The 26653-nt window shown below is 37.2% G+C and overlaps 5 protein-coding genes across 5 annotated transcripts; 3 read left to right on the plus strand and 2 right to left on the minus strand.

Annotated features, from left to right (window-relative positions):
• Positions 1-1824: 1824 nt before the first annotated feature.
• On the minus strand, positions 1825-2692 carry LOC119078234 (DNA-directed RNA polymerases I, II, and III subunit RPABC5). The gene is made up of 3 exons (XM_037185696.1): positions 2538-2692; positions 2088-2199; positions 1825-2026 (listed from the first exon to the last, which is right to left on the minus strand). The coding sequence occupies exons 2-3, from the start codon at positions 2180-2182 to the stop codon at positions 1918-1920; spliced, it is 204 nt and encodes a 67-aa protein (XP_037041591.1). The 5' UTR covers positions 2183-2199; positions 2538-2692; the 3' UTR covers positions 1825-1917.
• Positions 2693-5097: 2405 nt separating this feature from the next.
• LOC119077045 (bifunctional D-cysteine desulfhydrase/1-aminocyclopropane-1-carboxylate deaminase, mitochondrial-like) lies at positions 5098-7664 on the plus strand. The gene is made up of 3 exons (XM_037184178.1): positions 5098-5278; positions 5692-5820; positions 5885-7664. Exons 2-3 carry the CDS (start codon positions 5704-5706, stop codon positions 6872-6874), a joined length of 1107 nt encoding a protein of 368 aa, XP_037040073.1. The 5' UTR covers positions 5098-5278; positions 5692-5703; the 3' UTR covers positions 6875-7664.
• A 637-nt stretch (positions 7665-8301) lies between these two features.
• LOC119080035 (hydroxylase/desaturase CTB9-like) lies at positions 8302-9204 on the plus strand. The gene has a single exon (XM_037188227.1). The coding sequence runs from the start codon at positions 8302-8304 to the stop codon at positions 9202-9204; it is 903 nt and encodes a 300-aa protein (XP_037044122.1).
• A 2116-nt stretch (positions 9205-11320) lies between these two features.
• On the minus strand, positions 11321-12797 carry LOC119077147 (isopenicillin N synthase-like). Its single transcript, XM_037184334.1, has 5 exons — positions 12389-12797; positions 12078-12331; positions 11910-12019; positions 11727-11845; positions 11321-11659 (listed from the first exon to the last, which is right to left on the minus strand). Exons 1-5 carry the CDS (start codon positions 12689-12691, stop codon positions 11462-11464), a joined length of 984 nt encoding a protein of 327 aa, XP_037040229.1. The 5' UTR covers positions 12692-12797; the 3' UTR covers positions 11321-11461.
• A 1090-nt stretch (positions 12798-13887) lies between these two features.
• On the plus strand, positions 13888-26483 carry LOC119075341 (N-(5-amino-5-carboxypentanoyl)-L-cysteinyl-D-valine synthase-like). The gene is made up of 5 exons (XM_037181773.1): positions 13888-14146; positions 15166-16409; positions 16494-20494; positions 20560-23705; positions 23763-26483. The coding sequence occupies exons 2-5, from the start codon at positions 15209-15211 to the stop codon at positions 26395-26397; spliced, it is 10983 nt and encodes a 3660-aa protein (XP_037037668.1). The 5' UTR covers positions 13888-14146; positions 15166-15208; the 3' UTR covers positions 26398-26483.
• Positions 26484-26653: the final 170 nt, after the last annotated feature.

The following is a 26653-nucleotide window of genomic DNA, read 5'->3' on the forward strand; positions in this document are numbered from 1 at the left end:
AAACATCTACTGCCTATATGTTTGAGGTCGCTGAATTAACTAGGAATGGTTTTTCTCGTAAGTTATATCGAAGTTCGAAGACAGTAGTCTAGTTTTATTTCATAGACTTAGACTAATCATACCCAGACCGGTATTCCGTATGATAAAATGTGGGCCCGACGCCAATCTGTGTAAGTTTTACATTTCTTCCAATTTTACATAGAGTTTTTCACTAATACCTGTAGGCGTTGAAAATTTTTATGGTTGTCAGGTTAGTACGAGCTTCAATTTTGGGATACCAAAGTAAAGAGGTCAAGAGCAATACATTTTCATTTTCCCGGTAATTTTATGCTCATAATAATTATCAAATCTATTACTTCCTTCCTTTGATGCAAGTATTTGTAAGACATATGGAAAATCTCTTCGTTGTTACAATGTACAATGAATTTGCGGGTCAATTTCGCTTATTTTTGTTGTGTTTGTTGATATCAGATGAATTAAAAATCATTGAGGCACATTTTCGTGTGTTATATGACCTCGGCTACGCCTCGAATCAACAAAATTCACGAGAAAACTATACTTTTCATATTTTTATCCCTAGTCATGTAATAGTTATTTGTGTACTTGGTTTGATCACCCCGTTCGGGCTACAACTCTCGAAAATAGCTTAAATACATCGTCCAAACCAAGTACTCAAAAAAAAATTCATGCACAGGGGGAAAAATCGAAATAAATTTTCCAAAATTGACCTTGACCTTGGTTTTGGCCCCAAAGCATGAAAGATACTATGAGGCACCCAAGGTGCACTCTCGATTCGATTATGAATGTTTGTTTTTGTGTGACGGTTCGTCTCTGTCAATAACAGATGACCAGTCACATCTAAAAGGTTGGCCTTTATATGTGTGCAGCTACCGGAGGCAGCTACACACAGGCCACCTGACGTATACAATGTGCAATGTAACGTCAAGTTGGAATGTGTTGACTGAAAATCAAATTGCCATTTGTATCACTTGCACCAGATAACACTTAGTGAATTTTAAATTTTATGAAATTTTTATGATGATTTTTTGTTGGATTTTGGAGAGTGAATGTGTGAATGTCAGAAGGAGGAATTCACTTAACGTCAGAAATATTTTCATTTTATGTTCTCTCAGTCAATCACTTCATATTTCTTTAGTGATCTTTAGTTACTCAGTAGGTTAAAGCTTTAGGTGTAAATGTAATACATTACTGCCTGCACATAAAAAGAAAAATAAGAGGAACTGCAACTTCCAACGGATTCTTGTTGGACAACGCACTCCAAGAACAGGCAAAGATTTTTTAACTGTAATAGTCGTTTTTCACGTTTCACGCGATGACGATGTGCATTCGATCGTCGTTTTATTTGTAGAGCGTAGATTGACCATGTGTTGAATTTTTATAGTAGATCTGAGATCTGATATGATCAGTAATTGGAAGTTGCAGATAATTAACGACATTGTCTTGCCTAGATATCTGGATACAAGACTTGGTAGTTGGTTCGACTGTAGGTCCGAGCATCGACCTAACGTCAGAGCGGATCTGAAGGTAGTTTGTCATGAAGAGCATTTAGACAAGTTCACCAAAAACTCAACGGACAATACATTCAGCTGAATGGAAATGATGCAACCAGTTCTGAGATGTAAAGTCTGCTCTTGAGACTAGCCGTGAAACATTTTTTGATTTGGATTTAATATACCTCACCTCACGTCAAATGGCCTAAAAACGTTGATGTTGTAAGTACTTACCGCCAACAATCTTATTATGACAAGACATAGCAACTTCGTTGAAAATTCTTTGAGATTTCAAAATGACCAAAAGACTTTCTATGGCTTCAGTTCGTCAATGTTCTTCCATAGTTTTATTCAAATTTTTTCTTTGTACACAACATAATCACACCGGTCGAAACGTTAAATATTCTTATTTCTCCAATGGGGCATAATTGAGCAGCTTTTCAATCAAATCAACGTGTCCCAAAAGCATTCTTCGGCAACAGTATCGTTTCAATCCGAGTGCATCGAGAGCGTCACTGTAAATAATTGTTAACTTACAATTTCATCTGGCCCTTAATTGTTTGATCGGTATCTTACCCTTCTGTGTATTCAGCTTGTAGTAATCCGAGATATGCTTCCCATTTGTTTCCAATAACTTTTCCACATGTGAAACAACGAATTGGAATAATCATTTTGTGTTTGTTGGATTCTGCAAAAGAAATAGAGAAAACGGTCAAGTGGTGCGTAGTTTAACTATTGCACAAGAAAGTCAATCCGACGAAATAGCACCATTCACTTAAAGACCTGGATCACAATTGGATTTGCAATGTCAAAGTGAAATTGTTTACATCCCAAAGAGATTAAAATCAGGTTTCAGCTTTTACAATTGATTCCAGATATTTACGTTGACCGATGTTTATTCCAACCAATTAAAAGTTGGGTTATATGCATCAAACTCGAACTAAACTTCAGATCTAAATGGTATTTCAATACAATGTGCAATATTGCAACATTAATGTTCTCAAACCCGCAACAATTAATACTTACTGTGTAACGATTCTTCTTATAGATATTTCTTAAAATAATTCACTTAAATGAATATACTCGGCACTCGGTTACTATTTTATTTGTTGTTTGACTTTCCTTGCTTCCCTTGCTTCTGTCACTGATGACACATCAGTGTTGCCATAAAAAACCAAGTTGTACTAGATTCTGTTATTTTTCAAAAGTGACAGTTAAAAAAGGTAATGTCGGACTTTCTTTAGTTAACTTCCTCTCTTCTGAAGATAGTATTTTCTGCTTTAAGTATTAAAGCACATCCACCACCTGCTGAACTGAAAACTGCTAAACTGTTGCTGAATGTTAGGGCTGTTTTATATATAATTTCGTTTATTGAAGACTTGTTTTTATAATGTTTACAAAGTTGGATTATGTAACAAGCTTGGTCAGCAAAATAATGTTGCTTTTGAAAAAGAAAAAGAAAAAATGTTAGGCTTACGGCTTGATTTCAACTTACAAAAATTCGTTATAACTTCGTGAAGGATTTTCATTGGTTAAACAACGATATAGACTAATTTCAACCAGTGGAAACCGTGCAGGGTAGTGCTCTCGTACGAGCAACATTTCTAAGTAAAAACCAGACTTTAACTTTACACTAAAAATTTGTCCAGAACGAAATTCATTAAATCTTATCTTCCACTATAGGAAAAGGTCGTTTTGAAATTAATATACTGAAAAGTAATAGGAGTTTCTCTCAAACTATTACATTTTAGTACGTTTTGTTATGTGTCACTGAATTATATTTTCATGAACGAACTTCACTGCTGTGAAATTTCATGGGAATGAATCAATGTGAAGTTGTTACACAAAAAAAGTACAGTGCGAATGAAGTAAACATGATATAAAAAATGTGGCGCCTCTACAAGCGAACCGACTTGGCAAATAGGAAAACAACTAATTCGGCAGTAGTTTCAGTATTTTCAGTTTGATGTAGTAAACAATAGGTAAAATTTACTGGAACTGAAAGTAAATGAAAAGTCTCCTGCCACAAGGGGCTGTCTTTCGAAAAGTGTGAGTTGTTGCTTCGCAATCCCTGAGTTTAGCTTCTCTAAATAGATAGTCGAAAATGAGATGTACACTTGATCCGTACACTGCTGTACGATTGATCTGTACTTGTCAGGTAACAGTTGTGATTTCTATATTTGACACGTGAGACGCCTACGACACTGTATATCATCAAACAAGTTAACTTTGATGTGGTTAGCCAATGCTTAGATTTGTTAAGTAAAAACTATTTGCTGGCGGAGCCAAAACGATTCATAGTGTCGTGTCAGTTACCAATACAAAAGTTCCTTTTTATAGTTTTGGCCGACCTCGATCGGTAATTATACGTTTGATTAGTTGGGAAAAATTCAATTGCAGAATAAAACTTTAATAAAATTTAAAAAAATCGAAAAACAATTTGATAGAAACTGAAACTTAAAAAACACAACCATGTTACTGGAGCAATCAATGGCTCACTTTGCTTTTCAACCGTACATTATAAGGTGTTCGAAATTACATTCACTCTTCTCAGCAGCCCGTTAGTTCAGCTAGTACGTCTGAGCCTGGCAAGTAAGAGGTGCAAGGTTCAAATCTAGTGCAAACTTTTTAATTTTTTTTAATTTTTGCTTGTTTTCTCATCAAAAACCATAAAAGCAGATGATATGATTGTACCATTACGAATCATCAATTAAGTTGAATTTATTTTTTAATACACATTTAAACGTCTGACATTTACTGTACGTTTTAAATGTACATTACGGAACGGATAAGTAAACCATTGGTCTTATCGTGTTTTTGGGCGATTGAATCGTAGAACTTTTTTTTTGGGTGTATGTGAGTGACAAGTGAAATATTTGATTTTTGTAGGTTGAACCAATTCTACCTCTATACCAATTTCAGCATTTCTTTCTAATCTTACGGTTCATGTATTAACGTTTGCTTATGACGAAGTGACCATATCGTAAAAACGGAGTCACTTCGAGGACATTTTTACCATAGTGGAGTGGCGCCTCTACAGAACAACGGAGTTTTTCAATTTTCAACGACGATGAATGTTATATGCCATATATCAAGACATATAGCACAAACAAATGAATTAAGAGACATAACTTATTTTAAGCAAAGAAAGAAACATCTGAAATACTCTAACTTTGCTACTACCCGTCGATGAATACTAGGTAGATTCAGCAGATGGCTCATTGGCCAAATAAAGAAAATTGTAGATCTGGTTGTGGTCTACATTTTTCTTTTATGATTCTTTCTGGGAATTTTCAACTTCCGGAATAACGTTCATTTTTTGAGTCCGAATGTTATGTTAGTTCACAGAACGATATTTTCCTAACTAATTTAGTCACAACTTCGCGCAAATCTAGCTCTCAATAATATACTACTGTAATCGAAGTATGAGCAGAGCACAGATACACAAATATTTCCTTACAACGAAACGAAAGAAATACGACAATATTTAAGATTTCGTTTACAACACACCATGAAGATCTTAGAAAAGGTAATTCCCGCGAAGATATATTCATAGCTTTACTTATAATACATATTATATTATACACACATGTTGTACCGCTTACGTTGTATTGCAACGTCTATTCTATCTGTTATGTTTCTGCTTTTTTTTCAAAGTTATTTACAAAATTTCGCTCATAAGTTACGGACGGTGCTATATCACACAAGTTGTACTATAAAGTGTGTAGTATATCAATTCTGAAATAGTGAAAATTGTAATCATCGAGGTGAGATACTCTTTGTTTGTCAACACTAATGAAACGATGCCCGAAGTTCATTGAAATTTAAAATTACTAAAAGTAAAACTGTAAAGTGAAGTGAAACTATCCATACAAAATGTTATTTTATACGGCGCTTGTAATGTTAGAGAAAAGATTCAAATTAAGATCACTTCTTTCAACTAGTATAGTTATCTTTAAAACTCTCGAAAAGTTTCTACCTAACGGCAATTTGTTGAAAATTCCTAGGTCAAAGAAGTAGTAGACTCTATAATTACATGATATGATTGGTAACTGTGAACGTTGCCGGTGGTCAATACAATGATTTAAATATTCTAAAGGAATTTTATTTTAATGAACAAACTGGACATCGAATTCGATCAACCATTTTCGGACGTGTATTTAACATCCCATTTTTCTAGTTACTTAAACACATGATGCAGGGAGCAGTTGCCCATAGTGTCTCTTTCAATCACCTTTTGCAACCATATGACCATTCGTTGAATTCACAAGCAAAGGATCTGAGCTGTGTTCCAAAACAGAGACTAATGGTAACTCATCGTTTGATGATTTTTACATCATACTAGCTAAAATGGGAATTTTCTCCTTTCGCAGTTTGGTAACTACCCTACGCCTCTGCAAAGTTGGAGATTTTCTTGGAAAAATCAGCATTACAATTTTTGGATAAAACGGGATGATTTAACTGATATGGCAGCTAGCGGCAATAAAATACGAAAATTGGAATTCATTCTTCCGGAAGTGATGAAAGGAAATTACGATTATGTTCTTTCGCTGGGGCCGTTGCAATCAAACTCCTGTCGTGTTCTGTCCGCGATAGCACCTAGACTCGGACTGAAGAGTGCCCATGTTCTCGTCAAAACATCTGAAAAAGATGCCGGTTCATCCGAAGGCAATTTATTCTTTCATAATCTGTTCGGTTCGGAGTTGTTCTTTGTAACAAGAGAAGAGTACCGACTGAAGGGCCAGGAAACGATATTACGGGAGACCAGAGACAAAATGATCGCATCGAAAATGGCAACCAATCCGTATATTCTACCAATGGGTGGCAGTGTAATTCAAGGCATTTTCGGCTATGTCGAAGCTTTCAAAGAAATCGAAGATCAAGTCCTTGATGGTGATTTAGAAATCGACGAAATTATTTTTGCGTGTGGAAGTGGCGGTACAGCTGCCGGTTTATGTGTTGGTAAATACTTGTCTACCAAATTGAGACATGTTCAACTAACAGGGTATATTGTATGGGATTCGGGAGTCGATCACTTTTATGATTATGTTAACGATGTACTGGCTCAACTGGGACTGCAGACAAAAGTTAAGGCTCAAGAACTAATCACGTTCGTCGAAGCTTACAGCAAAGGCTATGGTGAGTCTACTGATGATGAATTAGATCTGATGAGATCTGTGGCGAGATCATCGGGTATTGTACTGGATGGCACCTACACCGTAAAAGCACTAAAGAGTTGTTTAGAATTAAAGAATGAAAAGGATTTAGCCAATGTAAATTGCTTGTTCTTGCATACTGGAGGTATGTTTTCGTTAATGGGACGAAATGAATATCTAGAACTTAAGTGCTCGAACAGTACTTAGGACACTTATACAAAAAACAAGTTTTTATTATTGAAATAAAGTTTACATCGAAATTCAAACGATTCTTTCAATTGTTAAAGAATTTTAAAAACTCCGTCTTTCAACTGAGGACAGGTATTTGAATAGAGCGAGTCCAATAGCATCAAATCAGAAAACGCTCGCAAATTAAACTGTAACGTCTTGGGACTATACCTCCTCCACATAGGCATCGTGTCCTCAATTACAAAGTAATCGCCTGTCTTAATGATATCGCTAACAATTGCGCACTTTAAAACATTGAACGTGTTGCAATGGGCGTCATCAATGAACAAAATTGGATGCTCCAATTTTCCGAAATTAATGTTTTCCGGAAAATTGCAGTCACCCGTTATCAACTTAATGCCACTCATGTCGTCTTCCTGAATTTGACATCTACTCAAGTCAATATCAACTCCGACCACCGTACAACTAAATCCGAATGCTTTGGCTAGATCTCGAAACCACACTAATGAACCGCCAGAATAAACACCCAGTTCAACAATTGTTTTCGGTTTCAATTCCCACAATAGGTTATGATATGTCGCCTGTGTCTCAGGGTCTTTTAGTAGCCTCAATCCTTTCCAGCTCACTGCGAAGAAGTCATTGTAACCCATCGTGTCTGGAAATGGTTGAAATCGGTTTTCCAAGATCTGTTGATGATAAACTGGATCTTCTCCAAGGCCTCGAAATCGATGCAGGTCCGTGAAATTTGTATCTGATAGTTTTTGAACGACTCGTTCTCGCGATGTTTGGGAATCCATTTAAAGAGTTTGAAAAATGAAATTGAAATAAGACCAACAATACTACGCACTCTAGTCTTCTTCAGTAGCGACGATACAACTAATTTGTAAGACTTATCTGTGGCTCTATTTATTTAAGTTTTCGCATAAATCTTCTACCTTTTACATTATCAATCTTGCACTCATATCAATAAATTATGCGGAAAAATCCCCTAACTTATTATACCGTTTGCGGACTAAATTTTGTAAACAACTTAAAGAGGTACTTTCCACACGAAAAATCAAAACAACTTACATGGATGTTTTATTCAAACGTCGTACAACGGAAAAGTCCCCTTTCATGGTTTCGTTTCCACATAAAGTTGTTTTATTTGTGATTCAATGCTTATTAATTAGACGAGATAGCGTTCAGCAAAACTTTACGTAAATTCAGACCAAGATTTGAATACTTTGCAACAAGCTTCTAGTGGGTAAAACAAAACAAATATTTTGTGAGAGAAGCAAACGATTGATTGCAAGAGTCGAAAATCTGAAACTCTGAACGGCCTCTTACTACTGACGAGAGTACATAAAGAGATTGGGAACATAGGTCACAGACTCATTTCAATTTTCATAAAGATCGGGTGATAAGTTCAGTGAAAATTTTCGATTCTTTTCTGCTAAACTATAATGTCGGAGCAAAAACCACTTGACGTTGCAGCAACATTAAACTACAGCCGATCTGTGAACAATCATTCGAACGAACGTTGGTACATTGACACTATTACCTGTCCAAATGGAACGAAACAGTCGAATTTTGAAAATCATACGGTCACAGTACCGGTAACCGATTTAAGAGCACGTGAAAATCTAGCAAATTTGGATACTACAGGATTCCAAACTCTTGTCGCACCCACTTCATTCAATACTGAATGCTTTCTTTCCGATGACAACGAAGAGGTCATTGCATCGTATTACGAAGAAGTGGAAAGTCTTTTACGGGACCTAACTGGTGCTGATGAAATAGTTATATTCGATCACACATTTCGCAAACATAATCCAGCGTGTATCGAAACGCCATTGCAAAGAGAACCGGTATTAAGAGTTCATGTTGACCAAACACCTGTCAGCTCGCATGATCGAATTCGTTACCATGTTAACGACGAATTCAGAAACTTTAAAAGATTTCAAATAATAAACGTTTGGCGACCGATTAAAGACATCGTCTACGATTATCCTCTCGCTATGGCCGATTTTCGAACTGTAAATGTAGCTGAGGATCTTGTTGCTACCGAAGTTAGATATCCTCCTTGGCTCAAAGACCGGGAAACGTTTGCGGTGAAGTACAACCCAATGCATAAGTGGTACTATTGGTCTCATATGCAGCCCGACGAAGTAATTCTGTTCAAGTGTTACGACAGCTTCAGCTCAAAGTTGGCTAGAGCTAGGAAAAATTATATGACAGTGAAGGAGAACTGTTTACAGGACGTTGCTGGATTCGCACTACACACGGCATTTTTAAACGAAAGTGAGGCTGACTTAAATATTAAGCGACAATCCATTGAAGTTCGCGCTATTGTTCTGCACATGTAAGGTGTTACAAACTACTATCTCTGAATCATAAACGATTTCGTAATAATTGATAGAAAATTTAGAAATATAATAAAATTATTGAAGAGTATTTACAAGTATTTAATTTGCGTTAATCAGATGCGAAGGATACGACTGGAAAAGAAAATGATAGACAGCCGAAATTTCAGTTTAATTCCACTTTTCGGGAAGGAAAGAAATTTATAAATTCCTTGACGTGACTATTGCTAGGTTTATTCTCAGGCCCGTAGCTACGGGGGGGCTAGTGGGGGCTGAGCCCCCTCTGGAATTTCCAAAAAACCGTTTTTTTTATTTTTCCCATACAAAACATTTTTTAACGTCGTTCAGCCCCCTCTGGGATGTCTGAGAAATGGTTTCTAGCTACGGGCCTGTTTATTCTTGCGTCCCAATTTGCATCCCGAAAGACTAAAAGTAAACGGTTCTGCTAAAATCCAGCAGTACGAAACATGTTCGAAACAAACTGTCTTATCTCTAGTTATAATCTCTTCAAATTTTCAGATGCTTACGATGTTGAGCAAACAAACATGAAATGATATGATTCATTCATGTTATCATAAACATCTTAAAACGTCGACTTTTAACAGCTCCCACACTCAGAGTTTATTTACTCAGATCAAATTAAATATTTATATTTATCGTCTTATATGATTAGAGAGGTGGAGAAAATCATTTTTCCGATCACATTTTTCCATTTTGGTCATAAGACAACCACATACCATGAAAGATGAACTAGTTTATTATACTAAAAATTGACATTCTGTCTCCGGCTTTTGCACAGAACATCATGAAATCTGTAAGTTCCTGTACAAATTGATGCTGCATTCATTGTGTATTGACAATCCCCTCTCTAGCAACCAAACTAGAGAGAGTATTGGTATTGATCAAATCTAAAATTCTACTATGCCTATTACTGAGAATCTGCCTTTGCGCCTGGAGCACTAGACTTAAGCGGACATAACATACCTAACTTTTTCTACCACAGTCCAAGGCCCAGCCCGAATTATAGATGCCCACTATTAGATTAAATGACCAATTTTAGAAAAGCCTGGACCACAAACTGTTGCTAACAACCCCCAACAAACAATTAATGCGATACTCTTTGCTGTGATATCGTTATTGTTAAAAATTGATTGATTGGCTGGAAGGAATCTCGCGCCGGCTTATATTACAAGAATTTTTTTTAGCAAACAATAAATTTTATTGAATAAAATAAATGTAAAATCGAACTATATGGACATTAAGATCAAAGGCTCACACAACACAGTTGTGACCTTTTGTCCCCTATAGTCACAATAGCACAGAATTAACAAACGCGTCCCTTGAAGCGAAGGGTTGGGCCATCTATCACTCAGCTCAACGTTGAGACGGCATCATACCTATTTGATTGTTTATTTATTCCAACATCTAACTTGATGATGTTGTTCAACAAATAAACAATCAAATACAATGCCATGCCGCATCAAGGTTGGGCTGAGTGATGTGTCGTAAATTCTGAAGTTATCTAGCTGCTCAGAATCCACGAGACCAAAACGAAACAAAATATTTTCCTTTATGGAAAAAATCCATCGAATTTTACGCAATTCATTTAAAATCACGCGTATGAATTAAAGAGCGAAATTCCTAGAACCGTGGAAAAGTTTAATTTTGAAAGGAATTTTTAGTTGAGTTGATTGATTATAATTGTCACCAACGAAGTGATAACGCATAAATGCAAATGATAAAAACGTTCTGGTGTTGTCGTCATGTAAACAACTCACATTCTCTATGGTAGGATTGGTCTTTTGATGCGTAGCTTCCATGATACCTATAAATAGAGATGGAACGTCTCGGTAATTATAGTTCGGCTTTTACCATTTAACTCTACCTTTGTTGTGGTTTTTGCAGTGTATTGCTCATTTGAAAGAAAAACTTACTCTCAAAGATCAGTTATAAAATCAACAGAATTAACTCGCGAAAAAATTCAACTCCATACTATCAAGGTATTTATAGTGTCTAACATTATTTACAAAGCTGTATGCCTCATCACACAGTAAAGTTTCAATTCGTATTGTGTAGAGTGTTGTGGTGATAGAGCTATAAATGTGAATTAATAGCAGGATTTTCAGTTTTTATTTCTTTATTTCATTGCAATACTTCAAAGTTAACGTTGCCTTAATATTACGAATAAGGTGCATCGATTCAGGAATTTTAGTCGAATTTATTTATTTACTGGTACACAGTCTTCACAATCGAAGAGTTCTTACGTCTGACCATTGCTAACTACTAGATCAACCCGCGCTTTTGAGAAATAATCTCCATAAGATAGAGCTGGTCTCTTTGGTTTTTCATCCGGCTTGTGAGGCACAAAAGGCTCAACGGTACTATCGTAGCCCAACATTACGAAATATGGTAATGAAAGTCGCTCAGCATTGACCCATTTAACTCGATGAATCGGTGCCTGTGTAAATGTTGGTGTTGTTTATTGTCAATTCGCGAGTTTGTTTTTGCTTAAATGCACGATTTACCCTGTAATAATTATCGGTTATCCAAGCCATGTATCCACCAGCATTGACAAGGAAGCAATCATCTGACGACGGAATGCTTTTGTAACCGTCTGGCATCTCAACTTGTAAGTTAGCCACAACTGTATAACAATTGAATGAATCGTGAGTCATTTGAAAAAGAAAAATCTGATGAAAATCACTTACATGGTTGATACAAAACTGTTATAAGGGATGCGTCTTCGTGACTTTCGAAACTAACTTTTGTTCCATCTTTTGCCGTTTTTACTGGAGGATAGTTCTCTAAGTACGGGTACCTGAGACCATTAAAATGATTAGTTGTACAGTTTCAACGAAAATTCCTAGGTTTTCAACCTAATGAGACGAACTGATGACAATGTATCTTCCTTCCTGAAATGCTCATCGAAAAAGGTTTCTTCTTTACCCAAGGCTAAAGCATAACCCCGAAGTATAGCTGCAGAGACATCAAACAATTTCCAGTAGAAAGATTCATTGAATTCCTTAAAGCCTTGATGCTTCTTCGAGTCTGGCCAAATATTTACCTCGTGGCATGGTACTTTTGCCTTAATTTTTGGATGTTCGGATGTAAATGACGGATTCAAGTAGCACTACATACATTGCATTAAATGAAATATTTTCTTTAAAATTTAACTAAAAGCACTAACGTATGATTCGACAGCTTTCTTTCCCTCGATCGGCAAGTAGTATCCATTCCGTTTTTGCTCAACATTCTCCTTGTTGTAAGCTACAATGGCTAGATTCCATTTCTCTTCTTCGCTAAGACTCTGATGGAATTTTCTTGTAGTTTTGACCAGCTCGTCCAAAACATCGACACCATGGTTCGAAGCGAAGAAAAATCCCGAAGATCTGCTTGCCTTATCAATTTCTGCGGCAACTTTCCGTTTTGCTGGAAGATCGTTACCGAATAGGGGTGAAATATCGATCGTTGGCACAAGGTCGTCTTTCATGTTGCCACTTTTTATAACAATAATTTGCAGATAAATTCGAGAAAAAATATTATGAGTCTTGCTCGGAACACCTTCTAAAACCAACTGTGCTGTTGTGGTGATATTTACCACTATTTATATTGAGTGTTTAAAGTGGAGTTTGGATTACGTTCAACGTGTTCAGAAAAAAAAAATCCTCGCTCAAGTGTTATCTCTTCTTTATGTGTTTAAATATGTAAAGTGAGATGAATCATTGATTTGTTCGTGTTGGGTTTAATAACTTTGTATTTTATCACATTTTGTTTTCTGTAGCAAGAAACAAATTGTAACAATTTTGGCATACACCGAATCTATCGTGAGTTACTATACGTAAGACACCAACAAACGTGATGTAGGCAGAACGTTCTCTTTTTATCAATCGTTTATTAGCAACGAAAAAAAAAAATGAAAACAAACACAAATGCTAATCGTAACTCGGGGATTTTTAGCATCTATTATGTGTTGCGTTGCAGTCATATACAGATTTATTGACTGAGTAACCAATATATAACTTTTAGAAATATAACAAATTAACGACACCAAGCCAATGGTTTTGGGACCCGTACACTTGTAATGTTTTAATCGACGAGCTTTTAGATGGACTGGACAACGATGATTGAATCAATAGTAATTACCTCAGTTAAGACTCTTTGTCACCGTCCACATTATTCTTCAAAAATTTGGCAACGTAATTATCCTGAAAATACTTAAAAATGTCTACTTGAATGAGACGTGAGAGCTTTTGAAATAATTCTGGTATAAATTGTCAATGAAAAGGATTCAATTTTCGAACAATAGCTCTTCATCGTTTCGCTTGGGATATACGTATGGGTGGCTGCCGTTGATTTCAGCATGAGGATTCACCTCAAAATTTTCCACAATAATACAGTCTTACTAAAAAAATGTACATTTGCGTAAACAATGTTATTTTTGGACTATTAATATTAGAAAAACTAATAGACTTCATAACACGCAAAGACTTGGGGTATTTTTTGCTAGAAGAAATGAGTATTTTTTTGTTATTTGAATTAAATGATAAGAATTCAGCTGTTCTTCCCGGTGTATACAGTCAAATACGACAGAAGTCAGTTGTTTGCAAGGTTCTTTTTTTTGTTTTTTTATCGAAAACAAATTAATGTTATGGAAGCTCGGGGGTTTACTTTACTCTTCATTCTTTTAAAAACAGACGACAAATATTGTATAACTCAAAACGTGTAGTCTTACTGGTGCAAATACGCGATTATTTTTTTATTTGTGGGGTCGACGTGAAACACATAAATAGAGATGGAGGCCGCAATAACGAAATAGTTCATTTTCTATCGTCGAGCGTTAAATCAGTTTTATAGGAAAACGGAATCAGTGAAGGAAGATAATAATCAATTGCGTACATAAAGAAAGTTTTAACTGTTTTGTTTTATAAATTAAATCCATTAAAAGGTAACCACCGCAAGAGATTTTGAAAGAAATTTGTAAGATTTAGTTGCATAACAAACTACAAAAGAAATAGTGTTCCATAACTCTTTCGTTAAAATTCCTTGTCCGTTTTATTTAAAAAAAGAAAAAAATGAATTTGAACAATGTTCAGATAAGATCTAAACTTAATTATTACTTGAGGGTTTACACGATGTGATGTTCTTGAATGGACTTTATTTAAGCGTTTTGCGACAAAAATTATATTTTTAATTTCGACCACTTACCCGCAGCATAAGTGCTATGCAAACACCTGCAGCGGAAAAAATTCAAAAATTTTAAAAATCTCCTCAATATTAATTAAAATAATCAGACTCGAGATCCAATGTGTCTAGCATCAAATACTTAACGTTCGAATGTTTGTTATGCGTATAATGAATAAATTGACTGGCATTCTGATAATTGGTCAATAATGATATGCGAACAAATTGATCGGTACGAGCATCGTACAGTTCGCCGATTTTAGCCACTCTCCCAAGAGCCGAAACGGTAACCGGCTCCACCTAAACGGACGGAACGAGAATAAAGAAACAATTTCAATAAACCTAGTTCTTTTAACAGATCAACAGATCTAAGCTCTGTGATGAAGACAAAATGAGGAAACTCCCGAACAGCGAAATCACTAGTAACATTTTCACTTTCACTTTAATGTAAACACCGAAGGTTATCCATTTCAAAAAGCGTTTTTATACCAATTCTATAAACAAAAAATTGTAAATTAAACTTATCAAATTATTATCCATCTCAACAAGTTGCTACAACCTGATCTTAAGATCTTAAGCCGGAAATCAGTCGGTCAAGTGCTTGCATATTGTTCTAATTCGCTTACGATTTGATTAAATTTTAGATTAAAAATCTATTTCCTGCTAACTACGACATCCAATCACAGACTTGAACACCCAATCTCTTATTTTTTAGGATTTCTCAAACCTAATATTTCCCATCCAAAATTACCATTTTCGTTTAACTGTTTTCTTGACTTTCAGAATTATATCGTCGAGTGACTGAACAAACACTAAAATAAAAAAAATGGAATACTGGAAATCGAAATGGGAAGAATACACCGAAAGGTGTGATTTTAAAGGACTATCGAAGCCAGTTAATAAACCTAACGAAAGTATGAAAGATCAATTTTCGTATGGTCACCGAAATGCTGTGATCAACGGTTCCACCTTTAAGCAACTTTCTATCATTACCAATAAATCTTACTTAAGGCTACCGGCTTTTATAAGCTTGGCTTGGCACAAAACGTTACATGTGTATGGAAACGGTACTCATACCATCACGGCAACGAATCTAGCATCGTATAGTCGGCAGTTGGTGCCGCATATTTTGGATCATTCGAAACAAGAACGGGATACATTGAAAGAAATTGAGATGGAACTAAAGAATTCGTTTGCTGAGAATTTAAGCTTGGATCCATCAGAATTATGGGATAGTTTCTGCGATAGTCTAATTCTTTGGGGTGATGCAGACTATCAGATCAACTCGAATGTTCCACTGATTTTGAATTTGAGAATGGGACATAAGAACGAAGCGTTCGACATAAAGATTTCGTATCAGTTCAATTTATTTGAAACCACTATCATTGATGGAATCTTGGATTACTTTCGAACAGTCGTTGAAAGACTGGTATACGGAGAGGTCGATAATTATTTGAAAGTATCATCAATCGATTTCTTACCGAAACTGCAGAAAGATCAAATCGATAAATGGAATGAAGAAACAACTGGTGATTTTGCAGAAACAAAAAGGCTGCATCATTTAGTCGAGGAAGCTGCAGAAGCGACACCAGAAAAATTGGCTGTAATTTGTCAACAAACTTGTATATCGTACAAGGAACTTAATGAGAGATCTAACCAATTGGGTCATTTGCTTCACGTGAAGCAAGAGGTCAAAGCAGAACAATTCATTGCTTTGTTCTTAGATAAAACTGAAACTCTGCTAATGACATTACTGGCTATTTGGAAATGTGGTGCAGCCTACATACCTATCGATCCAGCTTATCCAGATGAAAGAGTCAAATTTATTTTGGAGGACACAAATGCCCAAATGATCATCACCAATGGGCGCCATAAAGACAGACTGTTGAGTGTTTTTGCTGATGAAAAATTCCAATTGAAGATCATGGATGTGGAGAATCTACTAGCGATTGCTGAGAAAGAACCAGTCTGCAATTTAAATATATCATTGAAGAGTACCCAATTGGCATATATCACTTACACCTCAGGTAATTGTTAAACATTATTTCACGTAGTCTTCTCAACAAACCAATTCAATCATCAGCAATATATAAATTCTGTTCCCTTTACAGGCACGACGGGAGTTCCGAAAGCAGTTTACAAGGAGCACAAAGGGGTAGTTAACAGCATTACTGATCTTTCGATACGCTACGAGATGCGACAAAAGCCCGAAGTTGTAGTTTTGTTCTCCGCATATGTCTTCGAACCTTTCATACGACAAACATTGATTGCTTTAGTAAATTCTCAACTACTGGTCATAGCGGATGATAATGAGAAACTGGATCAGACCAAATTTGTTGAATTTTTAAACACACATCAAGTAACCTATTTAAATGGAACCGCTTCAGTGCTCCAAGAATACGACCTCAGCAAATGTGAAACATTAACAAAACTCATTCTAGTGGGTGAAGAATTGACGAAAAGCCGATACGATAATCTGCGGAAAAAGTACAAGGGACGAATAATCTGTGAATATGGCTTCACCGAATCGGCACTAGTAAGTTGTATGAATAGTTTCGACCTTGGAGACGAAAGAACCGATCGGAGTATTGGACGTCCGTTGAGAAACGTGAAGGCGTATATTGTTAACAACAACCTGCAACCGTTGCCGATTGGTGCAATTGGCGAACTATATATCGGCGGTGTCGGTATTTCCAGAGGCTACATGAATCGGGATTCCTTGACAAAGGAAAGATTTTTGGTCAATCCTTTCCAAACTGAAATGGAAAAAGTGAAGGGTATCAATCGCGTAATGTATAAAACCGGCGATTTGGCACGTTGGCTCGATAATGGTCACATCGAATACATTGGACGAAACGATTTTCAGATTAAGTTGCGCGGAAACAGAATAGAACCTGCCGAAATCGAATCTGTCGTGCTTCAGTACGAAAATGTTACGAAATGCACTGTGGCAGTGAAGGAATCCAAACTCGGTGAAGAGTTATCCTCAGCCTCATCCAGACATCTGGTGGGATACTTTGTGGCAACTGAAAACATCACAGAGGATCAACTAATCACTTATTTGGAAAAGAAACTTCCAAGATATATGATACCCGTCAGAATGGTGCAAGTGGACAAAATTAAAACGAATATCAATGGGAAAGTGGATTTGAAGGCTCTGCCGGACATAGAATTCATTCGTCAATCGACTACCGATCCAGTTTGTGCAGCAAGAAATGAAGTGGATTTAAAGTTAATTGACATATGGAGCGATGCATTGGGAATTTGTAAAAAGATGATTGGTATAGAAGACGATTTTTTCCGGCTCGGTGGTCACAGCATAACATGCATTCAGCTAATTGCAAGAATTCGACAAAACTTTGGCTGCGAAGTAACAATCGAGCACATTTTTTCTCTGAGAAGCATTCAAAAGTTGTCGGATTATATTTCGAAGCAAAACGGCAGACAAACTGATCAGAAGCAAAATTCATGGAAAAATCAACAGCCAGACATGTACGAAGAAATTCGTGCTAACAGCCTTCATCAAGGTCTTGTTTATCACTACTTAAAACAAGGTCAAAATGATGATGCATACGTAATGCAGTCCCATTATCAATATTGTGAAGCCATCGATAGCTCAATCTACAAGCGAGCATGGGAAGCCGCTCGTACTAAATTTCCAAGTTTGAGGCTGAACTTTAAAGTACTGAAAGAGGTTTACCAAGTCTTTCAGTCTTCATCGTCACCATTGGATTGGAACTTTGTTGATATATGCAGCAAAAACGACAAGCAAATGGAAGTCGATAACATCATCAAAGCCGATAGAGAAAGACGTTACGACTTGGAAAGTGGAAACCTATTTCGGGTGTATTTGGTGAAAGAAGAAGAGTACAAATATTCCATGGTGTTCAGCTATCACCACATTATTTTCGATGGTTGGAGCATTCCTATTCTATTCGACTTCGTTCATCACGCATATGAAGTTCTATTAAAGGGAACGACAATCAATAATTTACTGACATCAACTGATACAGCCTACATGCTCTCTCAAAAGCATCTTGAACTCCATCGCAACGACCACCTTGATTATTGGACATCACAAATCGAACGAATCGATCAACGAGTGAATCTTTCAGGACTGCTCAAAGATGAAATCAAATATAAAGTGCAGCTTAACAGTTACGATCACATCGAAGATCAAAAGCAATCCACTCAAGAGATAAATTCCGAATTGGTGAAAAAGCTCCATAATTTTGGGATGGACAATGGAGTAACATTGCACTCCATTTTACAATTTGTCTGGCATAAAGTTCTGTTTGCATACGGTGGTGGAAAGAATACTGTGGTGGGAACTACAGTATTAGGACGTAATATTCCCGTCGATGGTGTGGAAAATTCAGTTGGTCTTTTTATCAACACACTTCCATTGGTTGTGGATCATTTGAACGGAAATGAATTGTCATGTGTTGAGGCAGTAAAAAGAATCCAAAGGGAAATGAACGTTATGAATTGCAAGAGTAATGTGGAACTTGGCAAATTGGGCAGCGGAAATGGTGAATTGAAACACTCCTTGTTTGATAGTTTATTCGTATTGGAGCCGAAAATGGACTGTGAAAAATGTCTCGGGTTTACCTTGGTAAAAGACTACGAAAAATTGGACTATCCACTTGCAGTTATTGCCAGAGAGCAGATGGGAATTTTAAAATTTACACTTTGCTACGCTGGAGAATTATTTGAGGACCAAATCATTACTGATATTCTTGACTTGGTGGAACACGTGTTAAATCAACTTGTTTCCGATCCTGGACAAACTGTGAAAAACCTGCATTTAGTTCTACCTAAGCAAGTGGGTCTAATGGAAAAATGGAACGAAACGAAGAAACCGTTTCCTGTCGATAAAACTCTCCATGAAGTATTTGAAGAGGCTGCAATGTCAAACGCAAATAAAATTGCCCTAATTTACGAGGACATAAAGTGGAGATACGTCGACGTTAATAAGAAGGCAAACCAGTTAGCAAATCATCTTCGGGCGTTAGTCCATATTAAACCGGATGACAAAATTGCATTGATTTTGGAGAAAAATGATTTGCTCATTTTAAGCATTGTTGGAGTGTGGAAATCCGGAGCCGCTTTTGTACCAATTGACCCAAGCTATCCAGATGAAAGGATCCAATTCATGTTGGAAGACACTGAGGCAAAGGTCGTTATTGTGAATAGTCGGAACAGAAATAGATTGGAGAAAATAGTACCGGAAACAATCAAGTTTGTGAACATTGACGACACTGTTGCGAACGATTTAGCTAAATATGACGATTCCAGCCTGGCGAGAATTTCATGTAGCACAAACCTTTGCTACGTAATCTATACGTCTGGAACGTCTGGCCGACCAAAAGGTGTAATGACTGAACATCGAGGAGTCGTAAATTTGCATGACTCATTGTCGACAATTTTCGCCTTAAGATCCGGCAAAGACGAGGTGCTATTATCATTTTCGAATTTCGTCTTTGACCATTTCGTTGAGCAAATGACTGATGCCATACTGAGCGGTCAAACACTGGTGATTTTGAATGATGACATGCGAAGTGATAAGAAACGGTTGTACAAGTACATCAAAGACAATAAAGTCACCTATTTGTCCGGTACTCCGTCCGTGCTATCTCTGTATGAGTACGAAGATTTGAAGACCATTACACGAATAGATGCGGTTGGTGAAGACTTTACCGAAGCACTTTTTAACAAGATTCGCTCTAATTTCAAATCCGGAATCGTGATCAACGGATACGGGCCGACCGAAGTCTCGATCACAACGCATAAACGAATTTATAGAGAAGGTGAAAACAGAAAGAATAAGAGCATCGGACATCAGGTTCACAACTCAACGTGTTATATCCTGAACGATTTTGGGCAAAGAGTACCCATTGGTGCTGTTGGCGAACTGTATCTTGGTGGCATTGGAGTTGGCCGGGGATACTTGAATAGAGACGATCTGACAACAAAAGCATTTGTACAGAATCCATTTGCTACTGACGAGGACAAAGATCAAGGAAGAAACTTAAGGATGTACAAAACAGGAGATTTGGCCAGATTTTTACCAAACGGAGAAGTTGAGTGTCTCGGCAGAAACGATTTCCAGGTAAATTTCATTGTAATCTGATATCTAATTGAAAAAGCAATGCTTACCATGGATATCATTTTTAGGTCAAAGTTCGTGGCTTACGTATAGAACTAAGCGAAATCGAAGCGGTTATTTTGTCATATCCACAAATTACTCACGCTGTAGTAGTTGCACAGAATCATGAAGAGTCTTCTGCCAAATTTCTCGTTGGATATTACACATCGAATGCAACTCTAAACGAAAAGAGCATTCTAAGCTTTCTGCAGAATAAATTACCAGCATTCATGATGCCAAACAGAGTGGTCCAAGTGGATGTCATTCCCGTAACCATTAACGGAAAATGCGACACTAAGAAATTGCCCAAAGTACAACAGTTCGTAAAAGATCGAAATCTGAAAGATAGTGGAAACCTCAACGAAATTGAAACCAAATTGAGATACATCTGGTCGGAACTACTACGATTGCCTGCAGAGCTCATTGGAGGTGACGATGACTTCTTCAGCTTAGGAGGCGATTCGCTTTCTGTAATATCTATGACATTCATGATCAACAAAGTTTTTGGCAAGGTGGTTGGCGTTCCGCAAGTATTTCTTAATAAATCGATAAAGGCGCTGGGCCATTTGATCAACACAAGTGAACATCAAGGTGAATTATTAAAAATTGAGTCTAATATGGCACCTGCATCTCTGGCACAAGAACGATTATTGTTCATCGACGAAATGGAAAACGGCAGTGCAGCATTCAACATACCTTTCGTTTATAAATTGAGGAGTTCCAGCGACGTGGAAATGTTAATGGAATCGTTAAAGTTAGTAGCAGTGAGACACCAATCCTTGAGAACGCTTCTAATCAGGTACCAAGATTCGTGTGTACAGAAAATTGTTAGCGGCAATGAGTTTGAATACCTGTGGTCATCCTGCAATGCCACCAAAGAAGTTCGATCAACAGACGAATGCAACAAAGAAATTTGGTCATCAGAAAACCGCATCTTCCTGCTGGACAAACAACTTCCTTTCCGAGCGCTGTTTTTGAAGAACGTTGCAACATTGGAAACACTCGTCAGCATAGTTTTTCATCACACATGTTTCGATGGATGGTCTTTCGCTATCTTCCAGAGGGATTGGTTATCCTTCTTCAACCATCTTCAGAAGGGCGATACCGAATCTTTCAATTTACCGGAGTTGAACTACCAGTACAAAGAATATGCATCGTTGCAGAAACGCATCTTAAGAGGAAACACACTTGATACCTTAAAATCGTATTGGCTCGAAAAACTTGCGAATGCTGAACAATTGAATCTGCCAGCAGATTTCGAGAGACCGTTAACATTTTCATATTCAGGTTATGAAATTATCCGCAACTTGGATCGGAATATTGCGATGTCTTTGAAAACTACTGCGAAATCTTTGAAGACCAGCTTGTTCAGCATCTTAACATCAGCATTCGCCCTAACTTTAAACATCTACTCAGGTCAGGAAGACATATTGATTGGAACACCGGTATCTAACAGAATGAGATCGGAATTCGAAAATGTTATCGGATTTTTTGTGAACATATTGCCATTGAGAGTTGCAGTGAATCAAGAACTCAGCGTAGCCGAATTTGTAGAATCTGTTGGAGATGAAGTCGTTGCATCACACGTGAACCAGGATATGCCTCTTGAAAAAATGGTTAAGGACCTGAAAATCGAAAAAGATTCATCACGTCATCCGTTGGTACAAGTTGTGCTGAATTTTAATCCTCTTGTCGGCTCAATGACCGAAAGAAAAGAAAGCGAGCTCGTTTTGGAAAAGGTTGACCAGGAGTGTAGCAAAGCGACAACTGCAAAGTACGATCTATCAGTGACTGTGACGGAAACGAAAGAAGGATTGAACATCAATTTCACATTTGCTAAGACATTGTACCGTGAAAGTACTGTTGAAGGATACATGGGAACCTTTATGCAAATTTTGTCTCTGTTGTCGAAACCTGATACAATGAAGAAGAAAATTAAACAGTTGGATTTGCTTAGCAACAATACTCATGCCAGCAGCAGTTTATCATATCCGGTTATCAATGGTTTTCACACGAGTGACGCAAATGAAGACACTACTCTGCCGAATATGTTCCAAAATATTGCTGCACAATGTGGAACGGAGACTTGTATCGCTTACAAGGATCTTCATCTAACATACGAAGAGCTTAACATCAGATCAAATCAGTTCGCACGAATGCTTCGAAACATGGGACGCAAGAGCTTAGTTGCAATTTGTATGGAGAAAACTGACTGGATGGTCAGTAGTGTTCTCGGAGTTTGGAAGGCTGGCAGTGCGTATGTACCGATTGATCCAAATTATCCCATCGAAAGGATAAAATTTATATTAGAGGATACAGAAGTGGAAGTCATCGTGACAAATCAAGCAAATGAAACACGTTTTAATCAAATTTGCAAAGACAATGACAAAGTTCAAATAATTGTGGTCGACTCGATAAAAACTGTGGAGAATCTGAAACAATTATCGAAGGCTAACTTGGATATTGATTGTAACGAAAATGATTTATGTTACATAATCTACACGTCTGGGAGTAGCGGAACACCTAAGGCGGTAATGGTCAGCCACAAAAATGTTGTTTCATTCAGAGAATCTCTATTACAATACCACAAAAGGAAAGAGACTGTACTCCTGTTGTCCAATTTCGTTTTTGATTTCTCCATCGAACAACTGATGCTTTCGATTTTCAATTGGGGAAAACTGATAATAATTGATGAACTGCATTCAATCGATGACCAATTTTACCAATATCTCAACCAAGAATACCTTACTTATCTGAGTGGCACACCAAGTGTGATAACTGCGCTAGATTTGTCGAGATTAAAATATGTGAAAACCATCACTGTAGCGGGAGAGAAGTTCCAGCAGTCTCATTTCATGAAAATCCGAAAAGAATTCAATGGAAAACTTATCAACGCTTACGGAGTCACTGAAACAACCGTTTATAATTCGATCTACATTTTTGGAGCTACGGACCCGTACAAGAACTCACTCGGACAGTTTTTCAGCAACACAACTCATTACGTTTTGGACAAAAACCTGCGACGCTTACCGAAAGGAGCTGTTGGTGAACTATACCTATCAGGCTCTTGTATTTCTCATGGATATCTTAATCGAAAGGAAATGATGAGAAAAAATTTCTTGGCCAATCCGTTTTACTCTAAGCGCTCCGACGATGATTCTCCAGTGCTGTACAGGTATAGCCTCTCTATATATTCAAATGAATTAAAAATGTAAATGCATAATCTTTATAGGACTGGCGATTTGGTTCGTTTGAATTCCACCGGTGACCTGGAATATCTTGGACGTAATGACAATCAAATAAAGATTCGTGGCTATCGTATAGAGCTTGAAGAAATCGAGTGCGCCGTTCTAAAATACCAGATGGTCGAACAATGTTGTGTAATCTTCGAAAACAATGCCTTAGTCTGCATCTTCGTGAAAAAGGTACCTGAAACTGCAGGCGAGTTCAGCATTGGAAAATTGAAATTATTTTTGGAATCCGTTTTGCCAATGTTTATGATACCACATTTAATGCAATATAATGGACCATCTCTACCAGTGACCAGTAACGGAAAACTTGACGTAAAAGCTTTAAGAGACCTTTACCGAACTTCAAATTGTTCGTTTGAAATCAAATATTCTGCACCTGAGGACAACCTTCAGAACGATCTATGCAAAATATTCAGCTCTGTGTTAAATATTCCAATCAAAACCGTTGGAATCGATCATGATTTCTTTAATCTTGGCGGTGATAGTATATCGTCACTTCTATTGGCTGGAAAAATTCGAAATCAGCTTGGCATACAATGTAGTGTGAAGAATATCTTCGACAGCAGAACCGTCAGACGATTATCTGCTGAGTTTCGGTCCAAATGTGAGACAATCGTAAAAGTAAATGGAAGTTTCACAAATGACCAAGCCAGACTTAGTGGAGTAGTGGAATTGCTACCAATTCAAAAGTGGTTCTTCGCAAAGAATTTAAAATATCCTCATCAATGGAATCAAACCTTTACGATTGAAGTGCCATCGAAATTGGATGTCAATACGTTAACCGAATCATTGCGCAGCTTGGTCAACCATCATGACGCTTTTCGACTCAGATTTCGAAGAGATGCTGATGGATACACTCAATATTACGCGGAGATGATTGATAATTCGAACATTAACTTCCACACACTAGATACAACTGGACTCAGCGAAAATGAAATCAACCAGAAACTTTCCGAGTGGACAGACTTGAATATTTCGGAAGGACCTATGTATACGGTGGTTTACTTATACGGCAACAATTCGCCATGCAAAATATGGTGGTCAATTCATCATTTAATAGTGGACTCAGTAAGTTGGCGCATTTTAAAAGATGATTTGAAGACACTATACGAAGGAAGCAGTTTAAGCAACAAGGGAACTAGTTACAAAGAATTTTCCTCGGCTTTGGCTGATCAGTTTTTGCCTGAGAAAACGTATTGGGATCCTATAATCGACAACGTTCGTTTGTACAATGCACGCGTTCCGAAATCGCATAAAGTAACACGTAAATTCAAATTCACTCTGGATAAAGATGAAACCCAGCGGTTGATCTGTGGAATTCAAAGAGGGGCATCAAAAATCAACCGGATCAACCTTCAAGACGTCCTACTAACTGCAGTGGGTTTCTCCTTGAAGAAACTAACAAATTCTGTCACCAACTACGTGACACTTGAAGGACATGGTCGGGAACAAATCAGCTCACATTTTGATATCAGCAACACAGTTGGATGGTTTACCACAATGTATCCAGTGGAAATACACACGGATTCTTTGGAAAATCTTACATCGACTGTTAGACAATTGAGTCAATCACTTAATTCAGTTCCCAACAAAGGTATTGGCTACGGAGCTATTTATGGATACAATGATCCGCCAATGCCATGTGTCGCATTCAACTACTTAGGAAGTTTTGGGAAAACTGCTGCAATCGATTCAGACTGGAATTTTGGTGATTTGTCGCTAGACCTTAGTTCGGACGAAAATGAAAAAATTAACAGCACAGTCGTAGATATTACTGGCGCCTATAATCAAGGATGTCTAACATTCTCCATAGACGCTAGCCTGGATCCAGAACAAAGCAAAGAGTTCGTCAATGCCTTCCACGGTACGCTGAAACTGATTTCAAAAAATATTGAGAACATCGTTCCGCCGCTTCCTTTCGGCGACTATGAAACCCTCTATGAATTCCCTTCCAACAAAAATGCAACAGAGACGTTATTCATCTTTCCACCGGGAGAAGGTGGTGCTGAAAGTTACTTCAACAATTTAGTGCCCAATTTAAACCAATTCAATCTTGTGGTGTTCAATAACTTTTATCTGGATCGGCAGCCAATGGAAATCAGTTTCGAACAACTGGCATCAATGTATATCACATACATAAAGACGATTCAAGGACCCTATAATTTCCTCGGTTGGAGCTTTGGAGGCGTATTGGCACTAGAGATCTGTCGTCAGTTGAGTAACGCTGGGGATTGCATCAATAACTTGTTTTTCATCGACAGCTACTTAGATGTTACTAAAGCTCTGAAAGATCTCAATATTGGTGAGGATACCGAAATCATTGATAGAATCAACCACAAATACAACCCTACATCGATAGACTTTGAGAGGATGTGTTCCGAACTGAAAAACATTGTTCTATTCAAGGCAAAATTACTAAATGAAATGCATAAATCAATAGATCAACGCCGATTTTATGAGTATTACCAGAATTCGTCATTCAATAATTTGGATAATTTAATTCATTCACAATTAGTGCAAGTCATCGAGTTGAAAAAACACTCTCACAATACCTGGGTGAAAGATAAGGAACAAGTGAGGTCTATTGCAAATTTTGTGGCAGATAAATTACTGTGAATATATTCCCACGAATAGGCTTAGTATTAACTTTATCATTTTAAATCATAATTTACAAAATAAATGTTCTAATCATTTGAATCGAAGATGGTGTTTTCTTTGAAATTAAGCTTTTGCTTGAACTGAAAAAAGCTTCGTTTTTCTATCTCCTCTTGATATATTATTCTTCTCATGGCTCTATCACATTAGTGATATGTCTGAGAACTAGACTTGTAAACTCATGTGCAACCTTCAACGGTATTTTCTCTGTATCTTT

This window comes from Bradysia coprophila, chromosome III, assembly GCF_014529535.1.
Source record: "Bradysia coprophila strain Holo2 chromosome III, BU_Bcop_v1, whole genome shotgun sequence".
Lineage (NCBI taxonomy): Eukaryota > Metazoa > Arthropoda > Insecta > Diptera > Sciaridae > Bradysia > Bradysia coprophila.

Bases quoted from the DNA above. Each gene is read 5' to 3' on its own strand.
- LOC119077045 (XM_037184178.1), top strand. From the start codon at position 5,704: ATGATGCAGGGAGCAGTTGCCCATAGTGTCTCTTTCAATCACCTTTTG. The intron at 5,821-5,884 runs GTAACTCATCGT...CTCCTTTCGCAG, and splicing joins TTCCAAAACAGAGACTAATG to TTTGGTAACTACCCTACGCC.
- LOC119077147 (XM_037184334.1), bottom strand. From the start codon at position 12,691: ATGAAAGACGACCTTGTGCCAACGATCGATATTTCACCCCTATTCGGT. The intron at 12,332-12,388 runs GTTAGTGCTTTT...CAATGTATGTAG, and splicing joins AGAAAGCTGTCGAATCATAC to TGCTACTTGAATCCGTCATT. The intron at 12,020-12,077 runs GTTGAAAACCTA...TAATGGTCTCAG, and splicing joins TCATCAGTTCGTCTCATTAG to GTACCCGTACTTAGAGAACT.
- LOC119080035 (XM_037188227.1), top strand. From the start codon at position 8,302: ATGTCGGAGCAAAAACCACTTGACGTTGCAGCAACATTAAACTACAGC.
- LOC119075341 (XM_037181773.1), top strand. From the start codon at position 15,209: ATGGAATACTGGAAATCGAAATGGGAAGAATACACCGAAAGGTGTGAT. The intron at 16,410-16,493 runs GTAATTGTTAAA...TTCCCTTTACAG, and splicing joins ATATATCACTTACACCTCAG to GCACGACGGGAGTTCCGAAA. The intron at 20,495-20,559 runs GTAAATTTCATT...TATCATTTTTAG, and splicing joins TCGGCAGAAACGATTTCCAG to GTCAAAGTTCGTGGCTTACG.
- LOC119078234 (XM_037185696.1), bottom strand. From the start codon at position 2,182: ATGATTATTCCAATTCGTTGTTTCACATGTGGAAAAGTTATTGGAAAC. The intron at 2,027-2,087 runs GTAAGATACCGA...AATTATTTACAG, and splicing joins CAAGCTGAATACACAGAAGG to TGACGCTCTCGATGCACTCG.